At 43.8% G+C, this 27749-nt stretch overlaps 1 protein-coding gene across 1 annotated transcript in view; it reads left to right on the top strand.

Annotated features, from left to right (window-relative positions):
• Positions 1 to 2211: 2211 nt before the first annotated feature.
• LOC308676838 (uncharacterized protein) overlaps positions 2212 to 27749 on the top strand; it is a gene marked incomplete at its 5' end in the record, with an annotated part of 35147 nt that continues 9609 nt past the window's right edge. The window contains 11 exons of the mRNA XM_081342873.1: positions 2212 to 2341; positions 4007 to 4118; positions 4200 to 4263; positions 4363 to 4397; positions 4606 to 4666; positions 4747 to 4803; positions 4902 to 4961; positions 5838 to 5851; positions 15636 to 15753; positions 17296 to 17995; positions 25775 to 25807. Of these exons, the coding sequence (XP_081198999.1) occupies positions 2212 to 2341; positions 4007 to 4118; positions 4200 to 4263; positions 4363 to 4397; positions 4606 to 4666; positions 4747 to 4803; positions 4902 to 4961; positions 5838 to 5851; positions 15636 to 15753; positions 17296 to 17995; positions 25775 to 25807 (1384 nt within the window). The remainder of the gene's footprint in view (positions 2342 to 4006; positions 4119 to 4199; positions 4264 to 4362; positions 4398 to 4605; positions 4667 to 4746; positions 4804 to 4901; positions 4962 to 5837; positions 5852 to 15635; positions 15754 to 17295; positions 17996 to 25774; positions 25808 to 27749) is intronic.

Genomic DNA, 27749 nt, shown 5'->3' with positions numbered 1-27749 from the left:
GCCTCACCCTGCCCCTCCTGGCCTTGCCCCGTCATGCCCAGCTACACCCCGCTTTGCCAGGCCTCTCCTTTTGTCCTCCACTACTTTGCCAGGCCACATCTCACCATGCCCGGACCCACTTTGCTAGGCCTCACTTCTCCTGGCTTGGGCCATGGAGCTCTATCAGCCTTGCACCCCAGGGCTCGGGGTGCAGGCATCCTTGACGGGGTGGCTCACACGTTGCCGGCCAGAGGCAGTTCCAGGCTGTGGCTCTGCATGCAGCGTGAGTACCATGTTCCCCTCTCCAGCCCTAACACGTGGCCCAGAGGGCAACTGGGAGCCAGCCCCTGCCAACGCTTGGTTTGTGCCACCACGCACTCCCATCTCCCTGCCTTTCGTCCCACTGGCCAGGTCCCATCCACCAGACAGCATGGAGGGAGGCAGGGAGGAGCTAGGAATGAGAAAGAGGGAGGGAGGGAGGGAGGGAGGGAAGGAAGGAGATTGGAATGAGAGGGAGGGAGGGTCTGAGGGAAGTCCTGCCTTAGCACTTGGCCACCAGCAGCCCTGCTGCCCTTTCACCATCCCCTTGCCCCCTCCTCCTTGCCCCCTCCCCCTTTTGCCCGGGTTTGCCTGGTGCGCCAGTTGCGGCCCTATCTGGACCGAGATGCCCTACGCACAGTCACTCATGCGCTCATGACCTCTCAGTTAGACTACTGCAACGTTCTCTACATGGGGCTGCCCTTGAGGACCACTCGGAGGCTTCAGCTGGTGCAGAATGCAGCCGCGCGAGTTGTGATGGGAGTCTCCCGATACTCCCGTGTAACACCTCTTCTTCGCGAGCTGCATTGGCTTCCAGTTGCCCTCCGGGTGAGATTCAAGGTGCTGGTGATGACCTATAAAGCCCTACATGGCATGGGTCCGGATTATCTTAGGGAGCACCTGCAACTTCTCATCGTCCTGTGCGCTCCCATAAAGAGGCCCTCTTTAGGGTGCCGCCGGTTAGGGAGTGCTGGCGGGTGATCCCCAGAGGGAGGGCATTCTCTGTGGGCGCGCCTGCCCTTTGGAATGATTTACCTGTGGAACTCCGGACCGCCCCCGATCTGCATTCATTTCACCGGGACCTGAAAACCTGGCTTTTCGATTTATCAGGCCTGGACTAAAGGGGTGTTAGCTTTTTAAATATTGTTTTAATTGTTGGGCTTAATTAATTAAATTTATTTTAATTTTATATTATCTTTTATATTGTATTTTATGCTGCCCTGTAAACCGCCCTGAGTCCTTCGGGAATAGGGCGGTATAGAAATCTAAATAAATAAATAAATAAATAAATAAATAAATAAATAAATAAATATCCTAGGCGTCTCCCATCCTATCGCTAAGAATACTTTGGTTACAAAGCCAGGTCTCCTTGCATGGAGAGTGGGCCTCCCTCTGACCCACGCCTTTTGCCTTCCTGCACCCACCATGAGCAACCTGGCCAAGGAGAGTGAGCACAGTAGCAGCAGACTTCAGGAGGTAAGCGCAGCTGGACGCCCCCTTGGGCAAGTGGGGCTGTGCTAGGCTGAGCTGTGGGGTCCCGGTGCCGCAGGAGCTCGAGGGCTGGGCTGGGTACTTCACCTCTACTGCCCAGGGCTCCGGGCAGCCCGCGCCACCATCCAGGGCCTCCCTGCACGGCCTGAGAGGGATGGTGAGGCTCCTCCAGTGGACCATGCCCTGGTGCTCACCCTGGTCCCACCCTCCTCTGCCAGAGACCTTTGGATCCGCCCCAGTCCTGCCCAGGCCCTCACAGGTGCCCCTGACATGAGAGCTGGCCACGCCCAGCCAGTAGGCCACGCCCAGCCAGTAGGCCACGCCCACCCCACCCCCCACCCCCGGGCAACCACAATGCTGATGCTGGCCCTCAATGAAATTGAGTTTGACACCCCTGCTTTAAAAGGTTGAAATGTAAGATATGTTGTCACAGTGGTCTTTTGCAATGAGAAGAAAAGGAAGATGCTGACCTTGCATTTGAGATAGGAAATACAACACTACCGAAGAGCTTAATGGAAGCGGGTAGGTTTGACCGCAGGGAAAGGGTTAGGCCAGGGAATCCCAGAGCAAGGAAGCAAAGCTGCAGCCACCCATCTGGAGCAGCAGCAAACGGCAGCATCTGCCGCAGCTCTTTTGACTGCAGAATCAGCTGAGCGCGGCTATCACGTGGGGGACGTGTCAAAGGTCACAGCGCAACTCACAATGGAGCTCTCTGAGCCAGTGCAAAGCGGCTTACGGATCCTAGCTGAACCAAGGTGCTTCTCGCTCCGAGATTTCCAGGCTCTGCTCCAGGCTGCCTTCCAGAGCTTGCTCAGCGACCAGGCCGCCTTCGGTGAGTGCTGGTTTCCGGGGGCGAGCCTCCAGCCACCGGCGTGGAGAAGAGTTGGGCGCTGCGCTGGAAGTTGGGCGCCAGCCGAAGGAAGCGTGCCGGCAGCACGGCGGATCGCTTGTCTTTGGCCAGTGCTGACGCCTGGCTGCATTCGCGGCAGGGCCCACAGTCGTTTCCCATCAAGCGCAGGGGGTTTCCCCAGCGGTGAGCCGCGCTGAAATGGTGCGCTGCGCCCTCTTTCTCCCTTTGATTCTTTCGGAGTTTTGCTCCCGCTGCTGCTTTCCTCCATTTACCTGCAGTTGTCATTTCCTTGCAGAAATTCAAGGGTGTTTCTCGCTTATTTGTGGCCTAAAAGCGAAGGTAAAGCCACTCTCTCCCGAAAGCAGAGTGAGAAAGAAAGAAGGTGCCGTTTGGAGGTGGTTTCTTCCACCTCCCTGACGGTCGTAGCCGGTTGGTTTCCACCGTTTTGTTTTTAATCTTCCGGCGAGGCATTCCCAGCCCTTTGACAGTCGGAAGTGATTTTTGCAAAAGTCAGAGGTACAAGCGGGTGAATGTACTTGAAGACACCGGGCTGGGTTTAGTACCTGGGTCCCGCAGGCTTTATTGTGATCATTTGCCATTCTTTGGAATTACTCAATGGCTGTAATAAATTGTTCTTAATCTTATGGCTGAAAAACGCCGCTCATTTGTTTTGATGGCTTTGGGTTTTGTTTTTGTTTGCTTCAAATTGAATTTCTCTGACGATTGGGATTTGTCAGCTGTTTACCAAACTGTGAGGTTTCTTGAGGGTAGGCCGGCCGCCTCTCGCAGGAGAAAAGGTGCTCCCGTTTGCCTGAAGGGCTCTGCGAGAACTTGGGCTGAATACGCGCGGCCTCCGGTGGGTGCTAGTTTGAACTGCAACCCTAGAAAAACTATAGATTTTCTTAAAAGGGAGGCGGGGAAAAGAGTAAAAATCAGAGTTGAGTTGGGAAGTGGGGTAGAGGGGTGACACGGTATTCCGAGCACTATTGTTAGAAAAGCGAAATTACAGGCTCACTTCACTCTAGCACTCGGGGAAAAATAATTTCACACGGTTATCTGAACTCGGAGACGTCTGCCCTTAATTGGCAAAAAGGGTTTTCAACTCTTCTCCTCCTCCTCCTCCTCCTCCCGAACGAGAAGACCTCAATTTTCTAAAAATATAAATGTCTACTGACACTACTAGTCAACCTGATTACTTCCCAAACTCTGTGTTGGCCAGTAGTTCAAAGAACAAGTGGCCATGAGTGGGAAAGGGAAACTACAGGAGACTCTGTTGGGGTAATGGCTGAGCTCCTTTTCTTTCTTCGGTGCTTTCTGGCTGTTGGGGATAAATCTAGATCAATTTAGTGCTGGAAATAGCCTATATAATATCTCAGATCTTGCAGAAATTATTCATGTTTGAGATGAAAGGTAGCTGACATTTCCCCAACATTATTTAATTCCTTATAAAGGAAGATCTATGAAAACAAGTCCTTCCCCCAATATTGTGTTTAGAACTGTAATTGTAAATGTTGTCAATATGACAGCTAGCTGCTGCAGTATAATTGCATGGAGCTTAGTCTTCCTGAATGGGAAAACCATTGTATATATACAGTGTGTGTGTATCCTCCTGAAATATGCCATCATCAAGCATTCATTTCTTTTTAGATTACCCAGATTTGGAACATATTGATCCAGTAATATTCAAATACTGCCACGCAGCAGCTACCACTTATATAATAGAAGCTGGAAAGCAAAAAGCTGACAAATCTATTATAAGGTATTCCAAAACTCAACTCTTAAAATTTTTTGTTTGACTTGTATTAGATTTATTGGTAACACATCTTGCTTTTCCTTTTAGCACCTATCTAGAAGACTGTAAATTCAACAGAGAAAGAATTGAACATTTTTGCACTGAATATCAGGTTTCTAATCACATTTTATCTTTTTGCATTCCTTCCATTAATGTGTGTGTAATCTGTAGAAGCTTACACGCTCTACTTTTATCCTTTCCCTTTTTGTAGATACATAAGGATAACTTAGAAATCATATTGGGAAGGTATGTCCAGGGAAATTATATTAATCTTCCAACTTTCAAATGCATCTTGAAAATAATAAACATCTTCACAAGTTACCTAATTGAGGTAACGTTCTCCACAAAACCACAATTAATACATTGCTGCTACTTTTCTTTTTACCTATATGAACTTGCAACAGTTATGCTGTTCAGCATATCTTAGCCTAATAGTTATTTACTATGTTCGCAGTATAGGCAGATGTCCACTACATGTAATTGATGTTTGTTGGTGTCTGGAATATCAAATCAAGGTAATTTAAATCAAATGGGTATTATTTCTTTTTCACTTTGATTTGGAAAACTTATTTTTTCCCTTGTCTTATCTCTTTAGACTAATCAACATCATAAGCATTATTGCCCTGCCTATTTGATGACCTTAAAAGTAGAGGTATAGCATCCATCCAGAAAGTTCAAATATTAGTAGATTATTATTGCTTTAGTTTCATTACTTATTAACAATTAATGTTTGGGATTTTGTTATTTTAGAACATTGATTCAAGATCTCATCAGGACATTAATTTTACTTGTTCCATGGATCAATTGCAGGTATTTTATCTTACCCTTTTGTGTACTGATAGAGTAGTACCAGACTTTACAAAAAGTCCATAAAAATATAAAATGCTTCACTTAAAATATAAGATGCTTCACATCTTTTAAAATACAAAATGCTACAGAATTACTAGCTTTTCTATTTTTCCAATATGAGTTTTCAAGTTGATTCACATAAGTGACTGCACTATGCAAAAATATTTTTGGCAGAATGGGTGGAAGCTGTTTCAGATGTGTTACATTAGATGAAACCCATTTTCTGTGTTGTATACTTGAATATATAATATGTACTGAGCATGGAATTTAGATTATTTGGCTTTATGTAAGCTACTATGTATTGATAGCTTCATTAAAACTAATAAACTTACTAATGAGGGGAAAAGGAGTAAACTTACCAAAACTTGAAAAACTAAGAAATAAGCAACTGTCTACAGTTACATATAGTTTCAAAATTCTATAGGTACAAATCACATTTAGGTAAAAATCCCATGTTTCAATGGATGCATTAGATAACTTTAGGATTGCCAGCTCAGAAAATTGTTGGGTTAGTTTACTTCTTTATATTCAATTAAGCTGTAAGATATTATATTGTTCTGTGTATTATTTGACAAATAAGAAAAAATATTTTATCAATCTATGTGTCCCAGTCCAAACTGATTAATTTTATATGTGATAATGTTATTACAACAATGTCCCCTTTAGGCACATTCATGATGTACACTAATTAAAATAATGAAGTAGTTTGTTTCCTAAAAATATCAAATGGCAGAAAAACACATTAAGTCACTTGGATTTTTGGTACAAAGGGAATTTCTAATAATGAATATTTATAGCAAAATATTTCTTTTCTGAAGCTCTTACTTCATATTTTAGGATTTAGTTGGAAAGTTAAAAGAAGCAGCTAAAAGTCTAGAAAGGAAAACTCAACTATAATTTACACACTTGGCAATCAACTACACTGAAGAAAAGAAAATGCTTGCTTCTTTGACTATATAATCTTTTTCCTGGTTCTTATTTAATGGAACTTTGGTATATGTTTGGTCAAACAGAAATGGACCGTTTACTTTCTAGATAACATTGCAAGATTTGTGTGCAATAAAATCTCAAGCTTGTTAAACTGTGATATCTGTTTAGATAGCTATACATTTCTGAAATATCTGTTTCAGTTGTGCCCTTTTTTAAAATTTTTGATTTCCCCATTATCTACTTTATCATCTAATAAACAAGTGAACATGAATCTAGTTTGTGTGTCTTATCTGACTATAATAATGAGTTGGGAGGGACTGGATTCTTAGCAGCTCCAACATTCCAAGATAATCTACCCAACAAAATCATGTTAAAGAGCTGTAGAGCTCTGGATCTAAACACCATTCTATTGTAATGAAGTCATCACCTTGCTTGCATGTGCTGAAAAGCACCTTTGGGACTTGCTTGCACCGCATTTTGGTGAAGGTGTGTTCCTGCTGTTTTTCCCCTTTTAATGTTGAAGTGATTTACAGGAAAAGTTGAAAAGATTCCATTCATTCATCTGCTTAAACCTGGGTTTACTTATTAAACATTCAACCATTTCTGTAAATAGAAAACAGTTGGAGTGTCCTGAATTGTGGCAGTTGAGTGACTATGACCAGCTTTCTCTCCTTGGCTCAAAAACCAAAACAAAAAAACCTATCCTCATCCCCAGGTTACAATGTGGGTTGAACTTAGTAATTACACACCTACTACTAGAGGGGCAGCAATGTCAGTCTGGAGTATTTGGAGGGTGGGGTGCACAAAGACTAATGAGAACTAACGTCTTTGTGCACCCCACCCTCCAAATACACCAGACTGACATTGCTGCCCCTCTAGTAGTAGGTGTGTAATTACTAAGTTCAACTCACATTGTGACCTGGGGGTGAGGATAGGTTTTTTTGTTTTGGTTTTTGAGCCAAGGGGAGAAAGCTGGTCATACTCTAAGTGCTTTTTTGCTATGTGGAGAGAATGTGAAATCTTGCTGTGGAAACACGGTTGTGAAAATTATCCCTATGTCAGTGGCGAACCTATGGCACATGTGCCAGAGGCAGCACTCAGAGCCCTCTCTGGGGGCACACACATTGCCACCAGCAGCTCATGCAGGTCCATTAGGCCATTGCTGCCTGGAGCGGCAGTCCCATCCAGCACAAAGGAGGCAAAGCAGCTGGCTAGCAAGCTCGAGTAGAAGTGGTAGAGCACACCCACGCCCAGCAAGCCAAAGGCCACCCAGGCCCAGCAGAGATGGGGAGGCACACAATCCTAGCTGGGACCAGGGGGCCATGGAGCCGATGGGGATCCGCCTTTCCCCACTTGGGGTGGCCTTTGGCTTGCTGGGCGGGGCTACCGCTCTGGGCGGCGGTGGTGGCCTAATGTACCTGTGCAAGCTGCTGGCGGCAGTGAGTTGGGGCCAAAGTGTGTGTCAAGGGAACAGGCCCAACCCACCAGAGACTCCCTGGATCTCCCCCAACCCTGCCTAGCCCCCACAGGCATCCCCCCCATGAGCAACATTGAGGTGGCCACGCCCACCCCAGCCATGCCCAGTCTGTTGTGACCGCTGCAGCCACACCCACTGCAGCCACACCCACCCAGTAGGCTATGCCCCCCCATGGGCACCACAATGCTGATGCAGCCCTGGCACTTTACAATAAATAAGTGGGTTTTGGGTTGTGGTTTGGGCACTCGGTCTCTAAAAGGTTCGCCATCACTGCCCTATGTCATCTGTAAGAATGCAGAGGCAAAGGAATTTTGTCCTGTAGTGCCATCAAAGTAAAAAGATCTTCATGCACCGGTCTTAACTATATACTGTAGTGCAAAATATGCTTTGAGGCAACTTACCTACATAAAATATGGCTTGCAAGGAGGAAGAAGGAAACAACACCCTAGCTCTGATTCTGTTACTTTAAAAAAAGGATTCTGCCATATTAAGGTTTAAACAGCCAGTGCTCGACTCTCATTCACAACCTCCTTAATGAGCACAACAAACCCCTGCTTAAGGATCTTGAATCACCTGCCATCGACTGCAGGGTTGTTCAAATACTTCATTGTACAGGGTGAGGAAAATGTGATCATCCTCATCCTCACAGCCTGGAGGGTGTGCAAACAGTGGAATTGATGCCTTCTAGATATCTTAGCCTAAACTTTCCCAACTCAGGGGATTATCCACCCTGGAAAGTTTAAAGTCCAGAACATCTGGAGGGAACCCAGTTTTCCACACCTGCACTAGAGTAGGAGAAAGGTCTTCACTTGGTACTTTGTACTCCCTAACATGGGATTTTTTCTAATTAATGGGAAGCACAGAGTGGGAAATGTACTCTTTTAAAAACTTGGGTCATTTGGAAGCAGTAAGATAGTCTGAGGATAATGGATTTTCTTTCACTAAATATCTTGCTCACTACCACCACTCCATTTTCTGATTCATATTTTGCTAGGCAACTTTCCATATCTTGTTGCCTTCCAGCTTTTATTTTGTAACCAGCCTTCTGCATGTTTACTGGGAATGATGGAAGTTGAAATTCCAACACATTTGGTGGAGAGTAACAGTCAGGAAAAGCAGTTAAGGAAGGACTTTTCCTGTGATAGTTGTGTGGTCAGAGGGATCCTATAGTGATCGCACCTAGATCCCATTGGTAGTGCTAAGCCATTCCCTCTAAAAACATTTTTCCTCAAACCTAAACACAATATGGAGCACTTCAATAAATGTGTGAGGACCTACTTCCCTAAGTGCAGTGTTTGACACTAATGTGTTGCTCTGAAGTTGAAAGTTGGTTAACTCTTGGGTTGAACAGTATTGTACAGTGAAGTCTACAGCAGGATCCTGATCTGGATTTCATTCCCTGGAGGATGTTTGAAGCTATTGTGAAATAATGCTTTTCAGGAATATTTCCTTTTCCCTTCCATCATTTTTCTGGAGAGGACTGTAAGGATATTTTGTAACCATTGTCTTCAGTTTCCTGATCTCTGTGGATCGGAGAATGACAATATTGTATCAAAACACATTCATATGGATGAAACTTGCAGAGGAGGGTGTAAAAAGCCCTAGTAGTATAAGTACATACAAACTTTTAATGGAACTTATCAGTAGTTTTGATCAGTGACGTCATCAAAGTAAACAAAGCCACATGCTGATGACGTCACCAGGCCATGCCCATAAACGGAAGTGACGTGCGCAGCCCTCCTCCCCGGATGTGACGTGCATAATCCACACCCCCACCCCTCGTGGTACAGGACTCACAAGGCCATAACCCTAGCCGGATATGACGTGTCGGCCCAACCCCATCAAAATAAGCATGGGTAACCCTAACAGATAAGGTGTGGTGTAAGGTCATAGCCCTATTTCCAGATGGTGCTTGCCAAACCTAATCCCATCAACAAACATGTGGCGGTCAAGCTTCTGTGTACTTGATTACATTAACCCTAGACTAATTCCATGGACGTGCAAATCCAAAAGAAACACAGAGACCTGTGTTTTTGGGAAACAAAACCCTGCTTTTGGGGGGGTAATTAAAAAAAAGCTTTTTATTTCTAATCATTCTAGCCTAATGATGCTTTTAATTTTTGTGGAGTTTTAAAAATCAATACCTCAAAAGCTGGGGGTGGGGGGGAAAAAGGATCACCTAAAAGGCGGCCAGGGTTTGCATTTAAACCAGGCAATTTTAAAAATTTTCCCTGAATGTAGGGGGAAAAAATCACAGACCATTTAAAGCCCACAGCTGGTTTTTTACCTTTGTAAAAATCTAAAGACGTATATTTTGGCATTTATAATTCCCTCGAATCCATATGTACGCGTAACCGTTCATAGCAGAGATTTAATAAAATTTATTCTAACCTTACAGCAAAAGCGAAGCGTTTCAGACTGGTCAGAACAGATTGATGTTTTAGGTATGTGTGTTGTGGGCATGTCTGGACATGTCATTCCCCGTGATTCTGGACAGGCACAAGGCTCAAGGACGTGTCATAGCATGCGTGGGGGTGTTGTACAGGCAGGTCTGAACAGCTAGCAAATTAATTCCAGCAGTCTTTTGAAGATGGCAAATATTAAACCTGGTTTCAGTATGGGCAACTACAGGCCAGGTGGAAAGAAGACCAGAAAATTGGTTTTTCAATGACTGATGAAAATTTGGTAAAGCAAATTAGAAATCAGGGTCAAGCACATATCAAACGGATATATCTTGCATTGATAGAAATTGATTCAGAAACAGAACTTGTTAAAGACTGCATGATAAAGTGGGCTCAGAATATTCAAGAAGTTATTACAATGGATACTTGGGAAAAGATCTGGGTGAGAAATGTAAAATTTACGCAAGCCCAAAATCTAAGAGAGAATTTTTATAAAATGTTTTATAGGTGGCATTTAGATCCCAAAAAGTTAGCAAGTATGTATCCGAACTACCAGCCTAAATGTTGGTGGCGAAGACGCAACGTATTTTCACATATGGTGGACCTGTAAAAAGGTTAAAGCATTTTGGATTAAAATCTGGTGGAATATGCAGAAGATATTTAAGAAAAGGATAAAGTTTTGTCCGCAATTGTTTTTACTGGGCATTATTACTGATACTACTGTTGTGGACACTAAGTTGATGTTGAACTTAATTACGGCAGCAAGACTTTTAGTAGGGCAATATTGGAAGAAGGAAGAACTGCCGACTATAGAGGAATGGACTTTAAAAGTTTCTAACCTGGCGGAAATGGCAAAGATCTCGGCGTATTTGAAAGACCATTCGCAACAACGATATATCGTGGAATGGAAAAAATGGATTGATTACATCCAGAATAAATATGGGACTAAAAAGTTTCATTTAGCATTTGAATAAGTATTGATGTGACATTTATATTGCTTGTAGTCATTTTATAAGAGCTAAAGTGCGATAGACCTAATAGTTTATTGTTGTTAGCATATGGTAGTTTATGATTGTTTTTTACTTTTATGCCTTGTATTTAGCTCTGGGAAGTCGGGGAGGGGGGAAGGGGAGGTGGGGAGGGCTTGGGTGGGGTTGGGAAGGGAGGGTGGGGGTGGGGAGGGGTTGTTTTGTTAAAGATAAAATGTATTGAAAAACTTTTCAATAATAAAAAAGAAGATGGCAAATATTGATGGTGATTTGTTTGATGTAAATTTGACCCCCAAACCTCCCAAGCGTAGACGTAGAATAAGAAAAGGACCTGACCTATGCGGCATCGTGGAAGACAACAAATTTATAAAGCCTTGTTGTTGCAGATTCTGCAAAACATCAAATGGTAAGTAAATATAAAAATTAAGAAAACAGTATTTTGATTAGTTGAAACAGCTAGACTAATTCTACCTTATTTCCTGTTTTAGAAACGGTGGAATCTCAAAATGCCAGCATGCCTCAGATTCTGAAAGCGTGTATCATTAAAATATTACACCATTGTTTAATGGGGTGCCTACAATCAGATGAAGACCATACGGATGGAACCAGTGAAAAAGAGCTTATTAGCAGCTTATGCTTTAGACTTTCTATGCCTTATGTTCTCTGGGTCATCGTCAGTATTTCTGACAAAGTGAATAACTTATATTTCACCAGGGATTCCCTTGGGGAGCTCAAGAAATTTATACATCGTATAGCGCTTATGCGTGATCCGCTGTCATTAATGTCAAAGATTGAAGCCAAATTGCCATTGTCTCTGAAGAGGATCATATGTCAGAATGTAACAGAAATTGATTACAAGAAACTGTTAACGCTATGAAATTTATAATAAAAGGTGCTTTACAAATCACATGAAAGTTGTATTATATATTTTTTCTTGATATGAGGGTGGACTGGTCAAAAGGGGTGAAGAACTCAGCAGAATTAATTACAAGAAACTATTAACACTATGAAGTTTACATTTGCTGGTCTCATGTTTAATCCTATCAGGTGCTAGACACAGATATATAATCTAATCATTCGGCTGGGGGGTTACCTGATTGGTGGGCGATGTGATTTTTGACATAGCCAGAGTGTACAAAAAGTAGGATTCATACTGACCCCAGACACGTTTGTCAGTTTCTGGCATATTCATACCTCTGGACCCCTGTGATCTGCTAAGAAGACCCTCTTTACAGAATGGATGCTACAAATGTAAGTAATTTTATTGCTAATTTTTGAAACATTGTTCCTCTTAGCTATAAAAATGTGTTTATAATATTCATGGCCTGTTTGTTTTCTTTTACTAGATGGAATTAACTGATTCTGAATGTGTAAGGGGTGCAGATCTTGTAAGTAGTTTTGTTGCTAAAATTTTGAAACGGCCCCTCTTAGATATAAAAAAAGAATGTGATTATAATATTCTTGGCATGTTTGTTTTCTTTTACTAGATGGAACTGACTGATTCCGAATGTCTGAGGTTTTATAATGGTATTTGTTTTTCATACCTACATACATTCAGATTCTTACAAAAATTTCTGCAACATTTCTGACCATTGGGTTTTTCTTTTCCTTCAGAATGGGAAGATGATCAACCATTTGTGGATCTCACTATACCCACAGAGCAGGAAGGACCCCGGCATGGCATGACCCCTCAACCATGCACAAGCCACACAGCACAAGAGTTAGGAGGTATAACATCTAGCATTTTATCCAACTACAAATCCATTCGTATTATTTTATAATCTAAAAAAGGGGGTGTGTTTGTATTACATTATTAGGAATGTAGGTGATAACATTTTGTTTGTTTGATTAACCAGGGCCGCCCTGCAAAAAAGCAAAAATGCATGGAGGAGAACTCCCCGTACCCCCAGCAGACAGTGATAGTAGTGAACCTACGCCTGAATGTCAACAAGAAGAGGAGATAAATCATTCGATGCCCCAGCTACAAAGCACTAACTCTGCAAACTCTCAGAATAGGAACAATGTTTATCTGGATTTGGTGCAAGAGTGGGAGCATCCTATCCGAAATTTCATGGCTGTGGAATACTATCAGCAATATAGATTTGTTAATGTTGACCAAATTCAGTCTTTTGTACATGCTATAGATGCTATTCATAATGCTATACAGCATGTTTTGAATAATGTTGCTAGAGACATAGGTGCAAATGATTTTGTTCAACTCCGGTTGGATGCAGATGGGTTAAATCATCCTCTCTTTTCTCTGAGGAGGAATATGGATGGTTTAAATGCTGATGATTTTCTGACCAGTATGGAAAATCTGCTTCAAAGTAAAGCAGAGATATTGTGGGGGGGGGGGGGAGATTTACAATTAGTGGTTACCATTGTGAGGAACAATGAGGGGGGAGGGCTTAGGAAGTTAAGCACTGTGCTGCTCACCAAAGTACTGGAGAAAAAAAGACGTCACCTAGTAGATTTCAATGTGGAAGGCGCATTTCTGTGTTTTGCTAGCTGCTTGCTCTGGCTCATTGGCGGGGGTGTTAGTAATGAAGAAATTATTACCAGGGCCAGGGAACTTCACATCAGACTGGGTATTTTCACAGAAAACATGGTTAACTTTTCTCAGATACACCTCTTTGAAAAAGCTTTAGGGGTTACTATAAAGATCTTGTTTTATCTGCAGGACGGATGGAGGTTTTTTGTTACAGGCCTCCCACAGCAAGAAAAAATAGTGTTTATATTGTTACACGACAATCATTACTATGCCATCAAAAATATAAAGGGTTTCCTGGGCAAACGCTATTTCTGTAAATTTTGCCACACTCACTATCACCATAAATTTAGTCATGGTTGTCAATATATCTGCAGATCATGTCTCAAGCAAGAATGCAAGCAGGTAGAGAAGGAAAAGATGCGCTGCTATAGGTGCAAAGTGGTTTGTGGTTTGTCATTCTAAGGTATGTTTTGAAACTCACACACGGAGGGAAAAGTTGACTGTAAGAGTAAAGAATATTGTGAAAAGTGTGGGGTTTACGTCTTTACTCCCCACATGAAATGCAAGGAACCCAAGTGTGGGCAGTGTTCCGAGAAGGTTGAAAGTTTGGAATATCATTTATGTTTTCTAAAAGAGCTGGTTCGGCCACGAATTGGCCAAAGGTACATTATTTATGATTTTGAATGCTGCCAAGAAACTGGCACACATATACCTAATTATGCATGCGCCAGGGATATGTTGAAGGATGATGATGACGAAGATGTTGTGATGTGGGATTGTTATGGTGTTAGATGTCTGGATCAGTTTGTAAAGACATTTATAAATGATAAGTTTAAAGGATGCACTTTTATCGCTCATAATGCCAAAGGTTATGACGGGTACCTAGTACTGAGGCAGTTGATCCGGGAAAAGGTTAGGGTTCAGCTTATAAGCCTGCGAGGGAAACTTCTGTGTATCACCCTGCCGGCTTACAAGATCCGTTTTATTGATAGCCTCTCATTTTTGCCCCTTAAATTAAGTAAATTACCCAAAGCTATGGGGTTTCAAGGCTGCAAAGGATATTTCCCCCATTTGTTCAATACAATGGCCAATCAGGACTACGTTGGGCCACTCCCTAAAGCCAAGTATTATAGCCCTGAAACCATGATGCCCGGGGAGAGAGAAGAATTCCTGAAATGGCACGCTGCTAATAGAGGTACTGTATTTAAACTAAAGAAGGCTCTGGCTTACTATTGCAGGCAGGATGTTGATATACTAAGAGAAGCATGTATTCGATTTAGGGAACAGGTAATGGAAATGACTGAGCGTGAGTTCGTCAAGAGGGGCGGTGGGGATATTGTTGAGGAGATAGTGATTCGTTGCATTGACCCCTTCCAATATATCACATTGGCTTCTGTCTGTATGGCACAGTACCGGTTCATGTATTTGAACAACAACTCCATTGCTTTGGCTCCTATGGATAATTATCACAAGACACAGAAAAGGTATTCAGCACCTGCGATACAATGGTTGATGTACGTAGAGCACACTGAGAACGTCAATATCCAGCATGCCCTGAAGGGGGGTGAAAAACAAGTAGGCAAATATTTTTTGGATGGTTTTGCTGTCATAAATGACACCCCCACAGCTTTTGAATTTTATGGTTGTTTTTTTCATGGGTGCCCTGTCTGCTACTCTGAAAGAGACTTCAACAACTTACTTGGTTCAACATATGGCACCCTGCACAGCCGTACTAGGATTAAAGAAGAGGACCTCAGGAGCCAGAGTTATGCTGTGCGCTGCATCTGGGAACACGAATGGAGGGCCTTGGTGGAGGCTGACACCTCTTTGAAGCAGTTTCTGGTTGAGAATAAGCTCCCAATACCTTTGATACCTCGAGATGCTTTTTTTGGTGGTAGAACAAATGCTACATGTCTTTACTACAAACCAAAACCTGGTGAACAAATCTTATATTACGATTTCACCAGTTTGTACCCCTTTGTGAATAAGACCAAGGAGTACCCAATTGGCCATCCACAAATTATCTACCAAGATTTTGGGGACATAAAACAATATTTTGGGTTAGCCAAAGTCAAAGTGTACCCGCCAAGGAATCTCTATTTTCCTGTACTACTCCACAAATCAGGGGGCAAATTAATGTTTAGTTTGTGTGCCACCTGCACAGAAAAACTGCAAACTACCCCCTGTAAACAGTGATGAGGAAAGAGCTCTGACTGGGACATGGTGCACTGTTGAATTGAATGTAGCTTTAGAAAAAGGTTACAGAATTGTTGAAATCTATGAGATCTGGCATTTTGAAAGTACATCAAAGGGGCTATTTTCAGATTATATTAACGCACATCTCAGACAGAAACAGGAGGCCAGCGGCTACCCTGACTGGTGCAAAACAGAACAGGATAAAGAGCAATATATTCGTGATTATGAAAAGATGGAAGGCGTCCGCTTACGCCGTGAACACATTGAGGTAAATCCTGCTAAAAGGCAGATTGCCAAACTTTTTTTAAACTCGCTGTGGGGCAAGTTTGGTCAGAGCACCAATCACCTGACAACATCTGTGGTGACAAACCCTGAAGAATTATTCAAATACCTTTTTGTGCCCTATTATGATGTTTCCTCCTGTGAGTTTGTGGATAGTGAGACAGCCGTTGTGACATGGAAAACTGCCAAGAACCATCCCACCAAAGCCTCATGTACTAAACTGCAGTAACAGCAAAAAGGTTAATTTTGACAGCTTGAAAGATTTGGTAGATGATTATTGTCTGTCTGGTGCAGAGAGAAAAAAAGAGATCAGGGTAGAACAGTTGGGGATAGTTAGGGTTAAGAAACAGTGGTCCCTTGAAACGCGGGTCCTCCGAAAAACTCTAAAAGTAGTGTATAATAAAAGGTTATTAAAGAGCAAAGATTACTGTACACTACCTTACGGTTATTAAGGATGGCAGGAAATATTGCACAATTTGTACACCCTTTCTCGTGTATTATAAGCGGTCCGTCCAATTCTGGCAAATCTTTTTTTATCAAACAAATGTTAGAACATGGTGATGTCGTGTTGTCTCAATTGCCTCAAAATATTGTATGGTTTTATAGCTGTTGGCAACCTCTGTACAAAGAACTGCTTAATAAATTCCCTTATATTAAGTTTATTGAGGGGCTTCCGTCTTCTTTTGAAGATGATGATTTGTTTCCGCCAAATCAAATTACTCTAGCTGTGATAGATGATCTCATGACATCGGCCAGTGAGAGCGATCAAATAGAGAAGGCATTTACACAGTACGTTCATCACAGAAACCTGAGCATTATTCTCATACTACAAAACCTGTTTTTTCAAGGCAAGAAAATGAGAACAATAGCTCTGAATTCCAAATATTTGGTTTTATTCAGCAACCCCCGTGATCAGATGCAAATTGTCACACTGGCCAGGCAGATGTACCCCACTAACACAAAGTATTTTTTAGAAGTATTCCAAGATGCCACTCGCAAACCACACGGGTACCTTTTGGTAGATTTGGCAGCCACCACTCCAGAATCTTACAGGTTGAGAACAGGTCTCTTTCCACCTGATTGGCCTGCTGTTTACACAATGAAAAAGAAGTGTAAAAAGCAGTAGCCCGGCTGCCTTAGCACTAGTACATTTAAGATGTCAGAAAGGGTACGTAGAAATTGGGGGCTTTTAAAAATCTTAGTAAAGGCCGGACCAAGACAGAGAAAAGCCATCTTATGCAATGCTAATAATGACCTGGTGGGGGCTATAGCAGAAATAGCTTTGAACACCCTAAAAGGAAACCTTCCTCTGAAACCTTCACAATTCCGGTCTCTAAAGAGAAAGAAAGGTGTCATTAAAAAGTTGAGTGATAGAAAGGTCTCACTCAAAAAGAAGAAGCAGGTCATACTTCAGTCGGGTGGTTTTATCGGTCCCTTACTAGGGGCAGCTATTCCGCTGTTGACTAGCCTGTTAGCTGGATAAGCCATGGATCATGCCGAGAAAATGTATCTGGTATCGCGTCATCAGATGGAACAACTACAGGGCAGGCCCCCTACTATGGGGGCTACAACCACTAACCGGTTGGATGCCGAGATGCGTTCCATTCTTCAGAGAGCTGATTTGTGTGAGGATGACAAGATTAAGCTCTACAGTTCTGCATTGCAGAGGTATCTAAGACTAACCAGGCAAAATGAGTCTGAAAAGGACAGACTGAATCTCATTTACCCACCAGAAGAACCTCGGCCACTTCCAACATTACCAGAACAGCCACCACAGCCATCTCCGCAGGACACAGCGATGGACGAGATCCTAAGCGGTGTGAGCACCCGTTACAGGAAAAATGCGGAACTTTTGCTGAACAAAATGAAACAGCATCAGGACGTCTCAACCTGGGATGATCGCGGTACCTTTTTATACAAAGGGGTCCCTATTCCTGGGACTAATATTTTAGACTTGGTGAAAGGAGCTTCGCAGCACCGAGCCCCTACTGAGAAGCGGAAACCTAAAGGCTGGGATGACTTTATGAATGCTATGGCTGAGGTGAATGTTCCGACCTCTGTGTTGGGGTCTACAGCTGTTAAAGAGCAAGTAGAAAAGTTGAAAGATTCTCTGGTTGTTAAGGATGAAACTGCTACTAGCTCCGACTCTGTTATGACAGCCCCTTTTGGGGCTCAGAAGCCTCTGTTTACCAGTGCCCCTTCTAGCCCTTGGACATTAAACCCTAGAAGTAGGTTCAGGTTTGGTGACTGGCTCAATTTGTAAAATGAATAAAAACACAGTGAAACAAGTAAAAATGTTTAAGTCTTTTTCTTTATTTTACAGTAAGGCAGGCATGTCTGCATGCACTGGTGATGGTTACAGGTTCCAAGTCCCCTTCCCACCTTTATAGTTTTTACAAACAGCTTTACCATTTGATCATTTTTAATATCAACATTGGAGTACATCTTTAAAATATTTTCATAGTCTACTCCTTTAGTCCGGTTCAGCAGAAAAAACGCACAGTGTTGCCCGCAGGTCACAGCGCTGGGGTGCTGCAGTTGGCGTTGGTGAAATGTGTACTTCTCAGCTTGCTGCTCTAAAAACGTCGCTATGGAGCCAGTAAAGTCAGGGCTATCCGGCGGTCTTCCATAAGAATCAAAAAATTCGCCATATCCGGGAGATGGGAAGTAGAGGGCCAGCCAGTGTTCACCAGGCAGAGTGTGAGGGTGGGTATTTACAATTAATCCAAAAGGTATTTTGGAGATCTGTCTCTGGGGTAGCAGGTCGCAAGGGTAGACCCCTAGAAAGGCTTTATTTCCAGAGAACAAGTGGCGGAGTTGCAGTGTGTCCATGCTCACATATAATCAAAGAGCACATTCCTTGTGTGACTTATTTCAATAAGGTTTTCGAAGATTGCATAGAGAATCATGTTGACGGTGTTGGGGAGGGGTTGTGCAAATCTAATTTCGGCTCTGAGGTTACCGTTCCTGATCAAAGAATAGTGCTCAGAGCACCCCTGATCAGGACTCAAGTCAAAACAATACAAAGTATACCCTCGGTTAAACTCTTCCCTACTGATTAACAGCGGCCTGTCTTTCATGCCTTTGCCTGTGGCCTGCACCATCTGCATGTACTCTCTCACAAAAAGACCGTGCTCATAATCAGGCTGAAGAGGCTTTGTAGGGATCTGCTCGCCATCACAATGCAAGGCGCAAAAATTGACATTGCAGTGTTGAAAATTGAACGGATTTCTTTCATAATCCCCACTAAAAGATGCATTGTCCACAAACCCAATCACTAATTGTTTAGGTAGCTGGCCCAGAAATAGATTTTCCTGATTACACACAAGGCTACCTGCAGGAATGCTGTAAACCTTCATTCCCACTCGATCAATGGGGTATTTGGCATTGGATGAGAGCAAAGCTTCTGCATGACCAAGGCGCACTCCCGGGGCTACTTTTACACGCTTTACAAAGAGAGATGCCGCCAAGAGTTGCACTTTGTAATTCTCGTTGCCATCCTTCATCAGGCAAAATTCATTTCTGCTTCTTGTGAGTTTGACTTTCACATCGACACCGTTAATTAGCAGTCTGTCTTGAAAAAACAGATCGCTATGCAGTGGCCCTAGCAGGTCCCATTTACGACTACCGGCCGTCTGTCTTGCTCTCGCTTTGAAACCGGAGTTCCCAGCAGCTGTCAGTAGAGTACTCTCCATGAGGTCCGAGTCATCTTTGTAAAAACCGCCAGCTGTAAATTGAGTACCCAGCGCATCACCACCAAAGTTCAGAATCAGTTCAATCATGGCCCGGTAAGAATAGCAATGATGGCTCTGTGTAATGAGCTGATCTCCCAAGGTAACATCCAGCTGATTAAACAGTGATGCTATGGGGTAGTTGGTCAGAGCCACCCTAGCCCCGTCGTCAATATCCGAACTGTCAGCCTTTACAATCTTGCAACTCACATATAGCAGGGTGTTGTTTAAATCCGTGTAATGTTCACCATGTCCTGTGATAAAAAATTCCAGGGGAGCATTGGGTGTCAGCGCTGATAAAGGCGGGATCTCGACATAAGTACTGTTTTCAATACTGGTCTGTGTAGGTGCCAGTTGAAAAAGATCCAGTTCTGATTTAACACATTCCTCTGAAGCAGAATGAATAAATGCCATATCGTATTAGAATATGTCTTCCTTGTCACAGGGCTTCCTCTTCTGTGCACGTCTCCTCTTGGTATGGAGGGTTTTTTCCACAAGTCTTCTCTTTTTAAACGGAATAGGCGGGCCTAATGTGTAATTCTTCTTGGTTATGATCATCCCTGATCCATCCTGCCCCCTCTCAACAACACGGGATACAAGATGACCCGCGACATCTCTGGCAATGTTTTTGGCAGCAGATTTCACATGCGGCTTAATGATTTCTAATCCTCGCCTCAAAAAGGGCATTGCTTTTCGAAAAAGCCCACGGAACAGGCCCCCTAAACCTGTCCCGTACATAATGGGGGCTCCTCGGAAGCCTGGAAGGCCCCCGCCAGCTTGTGCCCTGTAGTAAGCCACGTAGTCTTGAGGGTTCCCGTGCTCCTTGATCACAACCATCCTTCACTTTTCCGAGGCCTAAAATGAAGCTTGACAATCACCTTCCCGTGATAAAAATGCACATTTTTGTCCTGATCAGTTTTGATTTCTATGGTAATGGTATCGATGTGATGTTTGCTGACTGGTACATAATGCGGATGGTCATAGGTCATTGTGACGAAATCATTGTCTTGCCCTCGCACAGGCACACAGCGCAGTAACGGCACATAGAAGTCGCCCACTATCTGGAGCTCTACAATGTCTGTGTAAACATATAATGTGCTGAATCCAGGGAACATCCCTAACAGATGTCCGAGATCTCCGCTAACTAGAATGGTGTGCGGTTCGTCTCCTTTAAGATTAATTTTTCGACCCACTGAATCATAATGTAGGGTCGTCTTAGGTCCGTCCTTGACGTTTGATATAACCTTGTTCATATTTTCTAACAGATGACGGATGCTGTTATAGTACCCGCTTCTCAAAGAAAAATGCCATCTCTTTCTCTCGTTAGCAATTTCAAAATATCCAGGTGAAGTTAATGTGTGCCAACTATGCGGATACTGTATCTCTGCTAGCGCTACTTCCCTCGCTCCTGGAAGATCCAGCGCTCTCGCTAATTGTATGGTAAAATTAGAATTTTTGTTTTGGGGGAAAATTGCTGCTGATGCATTGCTGGGATGTAAAACTCCTCCATATCAAAGATGTTGTACTTAAGACTCCTTAATCCAACTGTTGAACTTTTCTGGCCAACCCTGCCATTTAACCAGGAATTCTCTTTGTTTGCCCCTCCCTCTTTTCCGTAATATTTTTTCAATTCTGTAGACGCGTTCTTGATCACTAGGAATTTTTTGCAGCTCTTCTGGGTAAAAAGACCCATGTACCGGCTCTTCTGCATAATCCATTAATCTATATACATCCCTTTCTCTCTGCCTAACCCTTTCTTTGACGATAAATATTTCATCTGTAAAGGTTTGCTGATATCCCTTTTCAAACTTCCCCTTTAGCCTGGATATCCTAACGTGATCCCCCACCTTAAAGTTTTCTGCCTTTCTGTCCGATTTTAAAATATTCCCGTATAGACGCATCCACACATCTTTTTCATTAGATTGTTTCACCATGTTGGGGGCTGTCCGGATACTGCGATGGTAAGCGCTATTGTAACTCCGCATGAGGGCTGGTAATACATCCACATACCTGTGCGTATTTTTAGCTGTGAAAAATCTCCAGAGCTTGTTTTTCAGAGTTCTATTAAACCTCTCTATAACCGCTGCTTTAGTTTCACTATGAGTGACAAAGTGATGTATGCCATAGCGTTCAAAAAGCTTCTTTACAGGCTTGTTTAAAAACTCTTTCCCGGCATCCCACTGCAGCTTTCTGGGTGCCCTTCCTGATTGGAATATACTTTGGAAAGCATCGGCAACCCCTCGTCCAGACTTATCGGTTAAACAGACTGCCCAAGCATATTTGGAAAGCACATCAATTAGCGTTAAAATAAATTTTGTGCCGCTGTTTTCAGAGGCAAAACCTGATAAACCCACAAGGTCAGCCTGCCATTGGCAATCTATGCAGGAAACTATTGTCACGTTCCTGGAGAATTTTATTCTTGCAGGCTTATGCAGGGTATAAGCTTCTTGACCGGAAAGCCATGTCTTGACTTGCCTCAAGGTTAAGTTTTTAAAGCGTTTCCTCCCAGCCTCAAATAGGGGTTTTACTCCACCATAGCTACCTGGACCTTCCGGCGTATAATACAGTTCCTTTAGTACATTTTCACACTTCATTCTGCACCGTTCAAACCTTACAATAAACACACTGCGCTTTAGCACAAACCTTTTATTTGTAATTTAGACGCAATTATCATCACGTTCATTTACAGAATAATATCCTTCATCATTACTATCATTACCGGGGTCATCTGTATCATCAGTATCTTCATTCTCTGTAGGCATTGTACATATACAATTCGATGCGCCACAATCACATTCTATATAGCAGTCATTTGGAGTATCTCTTTTGAGATCAAGCTGTAGACAATCTGGACAATCAGACGAACACGGGGCTAGGTAATATCCGGGGAACCCACCTGTTTAAAAACGCAAAAATAATCCGTTAGTAAAAGCCTCTTTAACTCTCCTTTTATTATACAATATTAACGGCAGCATGCATAGTAAAAAGACAATTCATTTACCTAGATCGACCTCTGCATCCTCTTCATCACTTGAGACGTTTGTTATTAAGGAGGCGCCGGCGTTATAGCTATACCCCGGAACAGAACCTGGAAAATGTATTTAGCCATTAGCAATCACATTGTTAACGGAGGTTATTGCGCTTTACACATTTGAACACATAACAGGTTTTTACTTACTCGGTATGGCCTCATCTTCACGACACGCCATCTCCCGCACGTTACAACAGGGCAAGCGACATCCAGACAAGGTAGACCAGGAGTAGTCTGGGGTTTCATCATGAACATCACAGCACATCTTATGGCAATCTTTCCAAAGAGATTATGTCGCCAACCAAGATGCAGCAGGTTCTACACCCTTTTTATTATTTCCTTCACAAGTTCCCATGACGCTGTTAAAATAGATCTACGCTTTAAAGTTTCCAAGTTGTCTGTGGCCATGCGCATGCTCTATAGCAAGAGCTTACAGGTCATGTCCAGCCATGCCCACAACACACATACCTAAAACATCAGTCTGTTCTGACCAGTCAGAAACGCTTCGCTTTTGCTGTAAGGTTAGAATAAATTTTATTAAATCTCTGCTAGGTTACGCGTACATATGGATTCGAGGGAATTACAAATGCCAAAATATACGTCTTTAGATTTTTACAAAGGTAAAAAACCAGCTGTGGGCTTTAAAAGGTCTGTGGTTTTTTCCCCCTACATTCAGGGAAAATGTTTTTAAAATTGCCTGGTTTAAATGCAAACCCTGGCCGCCTTTTAGGTGATCCTTTTTCCCCCCCACCCCCAGCTTTTGAGGTATTGATTTTTAAAACTCCACAAAAAATTAAAAGCATCATTAGGCTAGAATGATTAGAAATAAAAAGCTTTTTTTTAATTACCACCCCCCCAAAAGCAGGGTTTTGTTTCCCAAAAACACAGGTCTCTGTGTTTCTTTTGGATTTGCACGTCCATGGAATTAGTCTAGGGTTAATGTAATCAAGTACACAGAAGCTTGACCGCCACATGTTTGTTGATGGGATTAGGTTCGGCAAGCACCATCTGGAAATAGGGCTATGACCTTACACCACACCTTATCTGTTAGGGTTACCCATGCTTATTTTGATGGGGTTGGGCCGACACGTCATATCCGGCTAGGGTTATTTATTTTATTTTTATTTATTTTAATTCCATTTATATCCCGCCCTTCTCCGAAGACTCAGGGCGGCTTACAAGCTTAGCAGTAGCCTTCATTCTATGTATATGCCTGCTTATTATTATTATTATGCCTTGTGAGTCCTGTACCACGAGGGGTGGGGGTGTGGATTATGCACGTCACATCCGGGGAGGAGGGCTGCGCACGTCACTTCCGTTTATGGGCATGGCCTGGTGACGTCATCAGCACGTGGCTTTGTTTACTTTGATGACGTCACTGATCAAAACTACTGATAAGTTCCATTAAAAGTTTGTATGTACTTATAATACTAGCCCTCTTTAATTAGAGGTTTTTTGGTGGGTGGGTGGATACTTTTAATATCAATAAAAAGTTGATAGTGTTTACCATATACTAGGAGCAACACAGGCAATTATCTTCAAAATCAATGTGATAGCAGTTCTAACAGAAAAGTGTTTAAAGGGTCATTTTGTGATGCCAGCTCTCTTCCTACAATAACATTTCACTTTGTTTGCCCAGGGACCTACAATATGCATCCCATGAAGACCTGCCAAGATGGAAGAAAAATCTGGAGCCCCAACCTGTTCCAATGGTGGCACCCTAGAATTGTTGAGGCAAAGGGTTGCCCGAAATGCTGAGCCGGGCCAGAAGGCAGTGGGATCTGCGAGGGTCTGAAGAAGTCGCGCGCGCCTGGGAAGCAGTGGGTCGAATGCCAAGGCGGGGAAATCCGCTCTAACTGAAACGAGTGAAGGTAGAAGTGCTGAGATGACGTTCGGGGTTGATGGTTTCAGCTGCCGTTTTCCAGCCTCAACTTTCATAGTATCATTTGGGCCACCTTTCTAAGATTTCTGAGGTATCCTAACACTGAGGTGCCCAGGAGCACGTGGAGGAAGAATGTTAGATCTGAGTCGGTGTGGTGGGAAAAGAATCCTAGAGTCTAGGCTAGGGCGGAAGAGCTCTCTCTCTCTCTCTCTCTCTCTCTCTCTCTCTCTCTCTCTCTCTCTCTCTCTCTCTCTCTCTCTCTCTCTCTCTCTCTCTCTCTCTCCCCCTCCCTCCCTCCCTCCCTCCCTCCGTCGCGCAGGGGAGGGAGAAAAGACAAAAGAGTAGAGCAGCTTCAGTACCAGAGGTTCGGGGTGGAGAGACTGAAGCCAAAAGGTCTGTGGTTGCCCTCAGTTTTTTGCGCCTTTAAAAGAGGGGTGGGGGGAATAGCGTTTTTGTGGGAAAGGGTAGATTTTAGCCAAGGAAAGGGGGCAGAGGGAGATCTCTGTGACACCTTGTTAACCGAAAAGGATAGGGAATGCTCGCTTGAGGTGACAGGGCGTATAAAATCAGGGGAGAGGAATGGGAGCCGTGTGCAAAGAACGGAGCAGGTGTGCAAGCTGGAAGGGAAAAGGAAAGGAAAGGAAAGAGGTTTCGTACGCGCGTGAGTGCGCGGGGGGGGGAAAGAATTCCCAGGCCACCCTTAAGAAATGAGAAGTCCCACGTGACGCTGGCGGGGCGGGCGAACTCTGAGCCATTTGGGGGACGGCGTCAGTTTCCACTGTGCGCCTTCAGTGCTGCGCTCCCTCGATCTCCAGCGCCGCACGCCTCTCCACTATACATCCCCGCCTGCTCCTTCCACAACAGCAACTGTGATCTAATGCAAATATTTGGAGGTTATTATTTTTACAAAGAGGAAATTGGGGAAAGAAAGAACTCTCTCGAAGGCAGGAGAGGGAAAAAGCAAGACCGGGTCGGGGGGAACCGATAGACTGAGCCGGAAGAAGAGCTTGGGACACGGACAGACAATGGGCTAGTGGTGGAAGAGGAAGAGTGGCAGTCCAGACGGGCTGGAAAGATTTTAAGAGCCTAACACTGGAGCTACGCATTTTAAAGAGCGAGCAAGGTAGGGAAAAAGAAGAGAGAAAAGGAGACGCCGAAAAGAAGAGGACGGGAAAGGCAAGCAGACGCAGTGAGCCCGAGGAGAGCCGGCCGGCTGTTTGGAGAACTAAAAGGAACTCGGCGCGGTGGCAGCAGCAATACGCCGATTGGAACTGACAGCCCCTATAGTTCGTTTCAAGATGGCCGTTTGCCTCACATTCATTTTCTGCTGAACGACTTTTAACTTTCATTCTTTTCCCGGCAGTTTCGGTCGTCCCCCGGGAGCGGCTTTTCGCGGGTAGGTGTTTAGCTGAGGCCGAAGGGCGATGGGGATTTCGCGGGGGTTGGAAGGCTGCTAGGATAAGCTGGTGTCCCCGAACTCTCCATATGGATTAGGCTTCAGCCACACGCACAGTTCACGCCTCGCGCGCGCCCAGAGACCGGCGACAGCAGTAGCAGCCCACTTGCTTTCGTTCTGCAACCAAGTTTTGCAAATGTTCGTTCCGTTTCCCCCTGAGCTCGGTCGTAGAGCCCTCCTGGATGCACGGCCCCGGAGGAGGATGTTTGTATTTTCGGCTGAGACTAGCCATTCGAGTCCATCCCTCTTTGTTTATAGGCAGATCTCGATTGAAGAGGAACACTTCACGCAATCTTGAGCCGCCTGGGTGATCGCTTACGAAACAAACGGGTCGGCGGGGGATTCAAAAGCCACCTAGCGCTCCCATTTTATAGAGGTGAGTTCTGCGGGGAGTTGCGATCTTGCTAGAGGGTTCACCGAGCCGATGGAGACCCCCGGAGAAATGTTAGTTCGGCTAACACTTGTGTGGTGTGACATGGCTTGGGAAGATGGCGGTGGCGGTTCTCTTTCAGCGTGTCCTTTCGCTTTTGTGCTTAAAATGCTGAAGTTTCTCCCGGCTTTGGAAGATGGGAGAGCGGAGATTGATGCTAGAAACGTATCTTTGAGGAGAGAAGTTACCGCGTGCCTCATTCTTAAAGAAGTAAACATGTTGGAGAATTGGGGGAACTGCGTTGTAATAGGACATGCAACTTTCTATTATTTAGCCGGGATTTCGGCTCTTCCCCACACAGTTACAAGCTGGATGAGGGACGGTTAACTGAAGCATCTTGTTACTAGCCGAGACGCGATGGCTTTGCTCCTGACTGTCGGGGTACTTGGGCAGGAAACCGTGTTCATGAAAAATCTCTGGGCCTTGACAGTGTAGACCCCACTACAGCTCAGCTTGTTTTGTTGTTTTAATGCCTTGTGGGGGAAGTAAGTCAGGGGCATCTGATCCAATCTTTTCTCCCTGCAAGTAACCTTTGTCCCCAAATGTAAAGTTAGTCATGTGGTCACAGCTTCCCCTGCCTGTCCAACACTTGCATTTTTGTTATTCTCCCACTACTTTAGTACTTCTCTGTTTCAACTGGTCCTTCTTGGCATTCAAAATATAACTTTGAAGTGTAAGGCGAGACTGATTTGTGTAGTTGTGTATTTCTCTGCCGTGGTCGCTGTAAACTAGAATCCATCTGTTAGTATTATAGTTGGTGCTGAGCACCCCCACCCAATGTATTCAATATTTAATAGCTGGAAAGGAACGCAACCTGTCTGCAGGAGGCCACCTGTTGGTTGTTCCAGGAGGTCCATTCACTGGATACAGGAGTTTAGCTGGAGAGAATGTAGGTTGATGATACAAAACATACCCAATTTTTTTCTTTAATAGGACTCGATGTATCCACACTTTTTGAGGGAGTGTCTCATGCTTCAGGGGAGAAATTTAAAACTGGAGCATCTAATCAAGGCATAGATGACCAGATTGCATATCTGCCCCTGCAAACCTAGTTATTTTAGGTACCCTTGCTGAAATGACACCTCAGGGGATCTAGTGCCTGTTAATTTCCAACTACCCATAATTTTCTCCAAGTTGAGGTAACCCATGTTAGGCCTCCAAGCTTCAGCTGGCTGTCATAACAGCTTTTAACACTCCTTGTTTTCCCTGTGGAATACATGTCTGGGAGGGAGGTTGAAAATAAAATACAATATCCGGTGTTAAAGGTCAGCGTGTCTTGGCTACAGAAAGGTACATTAGTATAAGGAGATGGGGGACTTTGGGGAGGGAACATGAAGGAATAACAATCCCAACATCATCCCAGGTTGAGTTAGCACTTTGAATAATGAGATTCCTTTTTCATGTGTTTATAAATATGTGCATGGGAGTTGCTGTCATCCTTCCCTGGTGTGT

The sequence above is a fragment of the Vipera berus genome (assembly GCF_964194415.1).
Source record: "Vipera berus genome assembly, chromosome: W".
Classification (NCBI taxonomy): domain Eukaryota; kingdom Metazoa; phylum Chordata; class Lepidosauria; order Squamata; family Viperidae; genus Vipera; species Vipera berus.
This window is presented reverse-complemented; position numbering and strand designations above follow the sequence as displayed.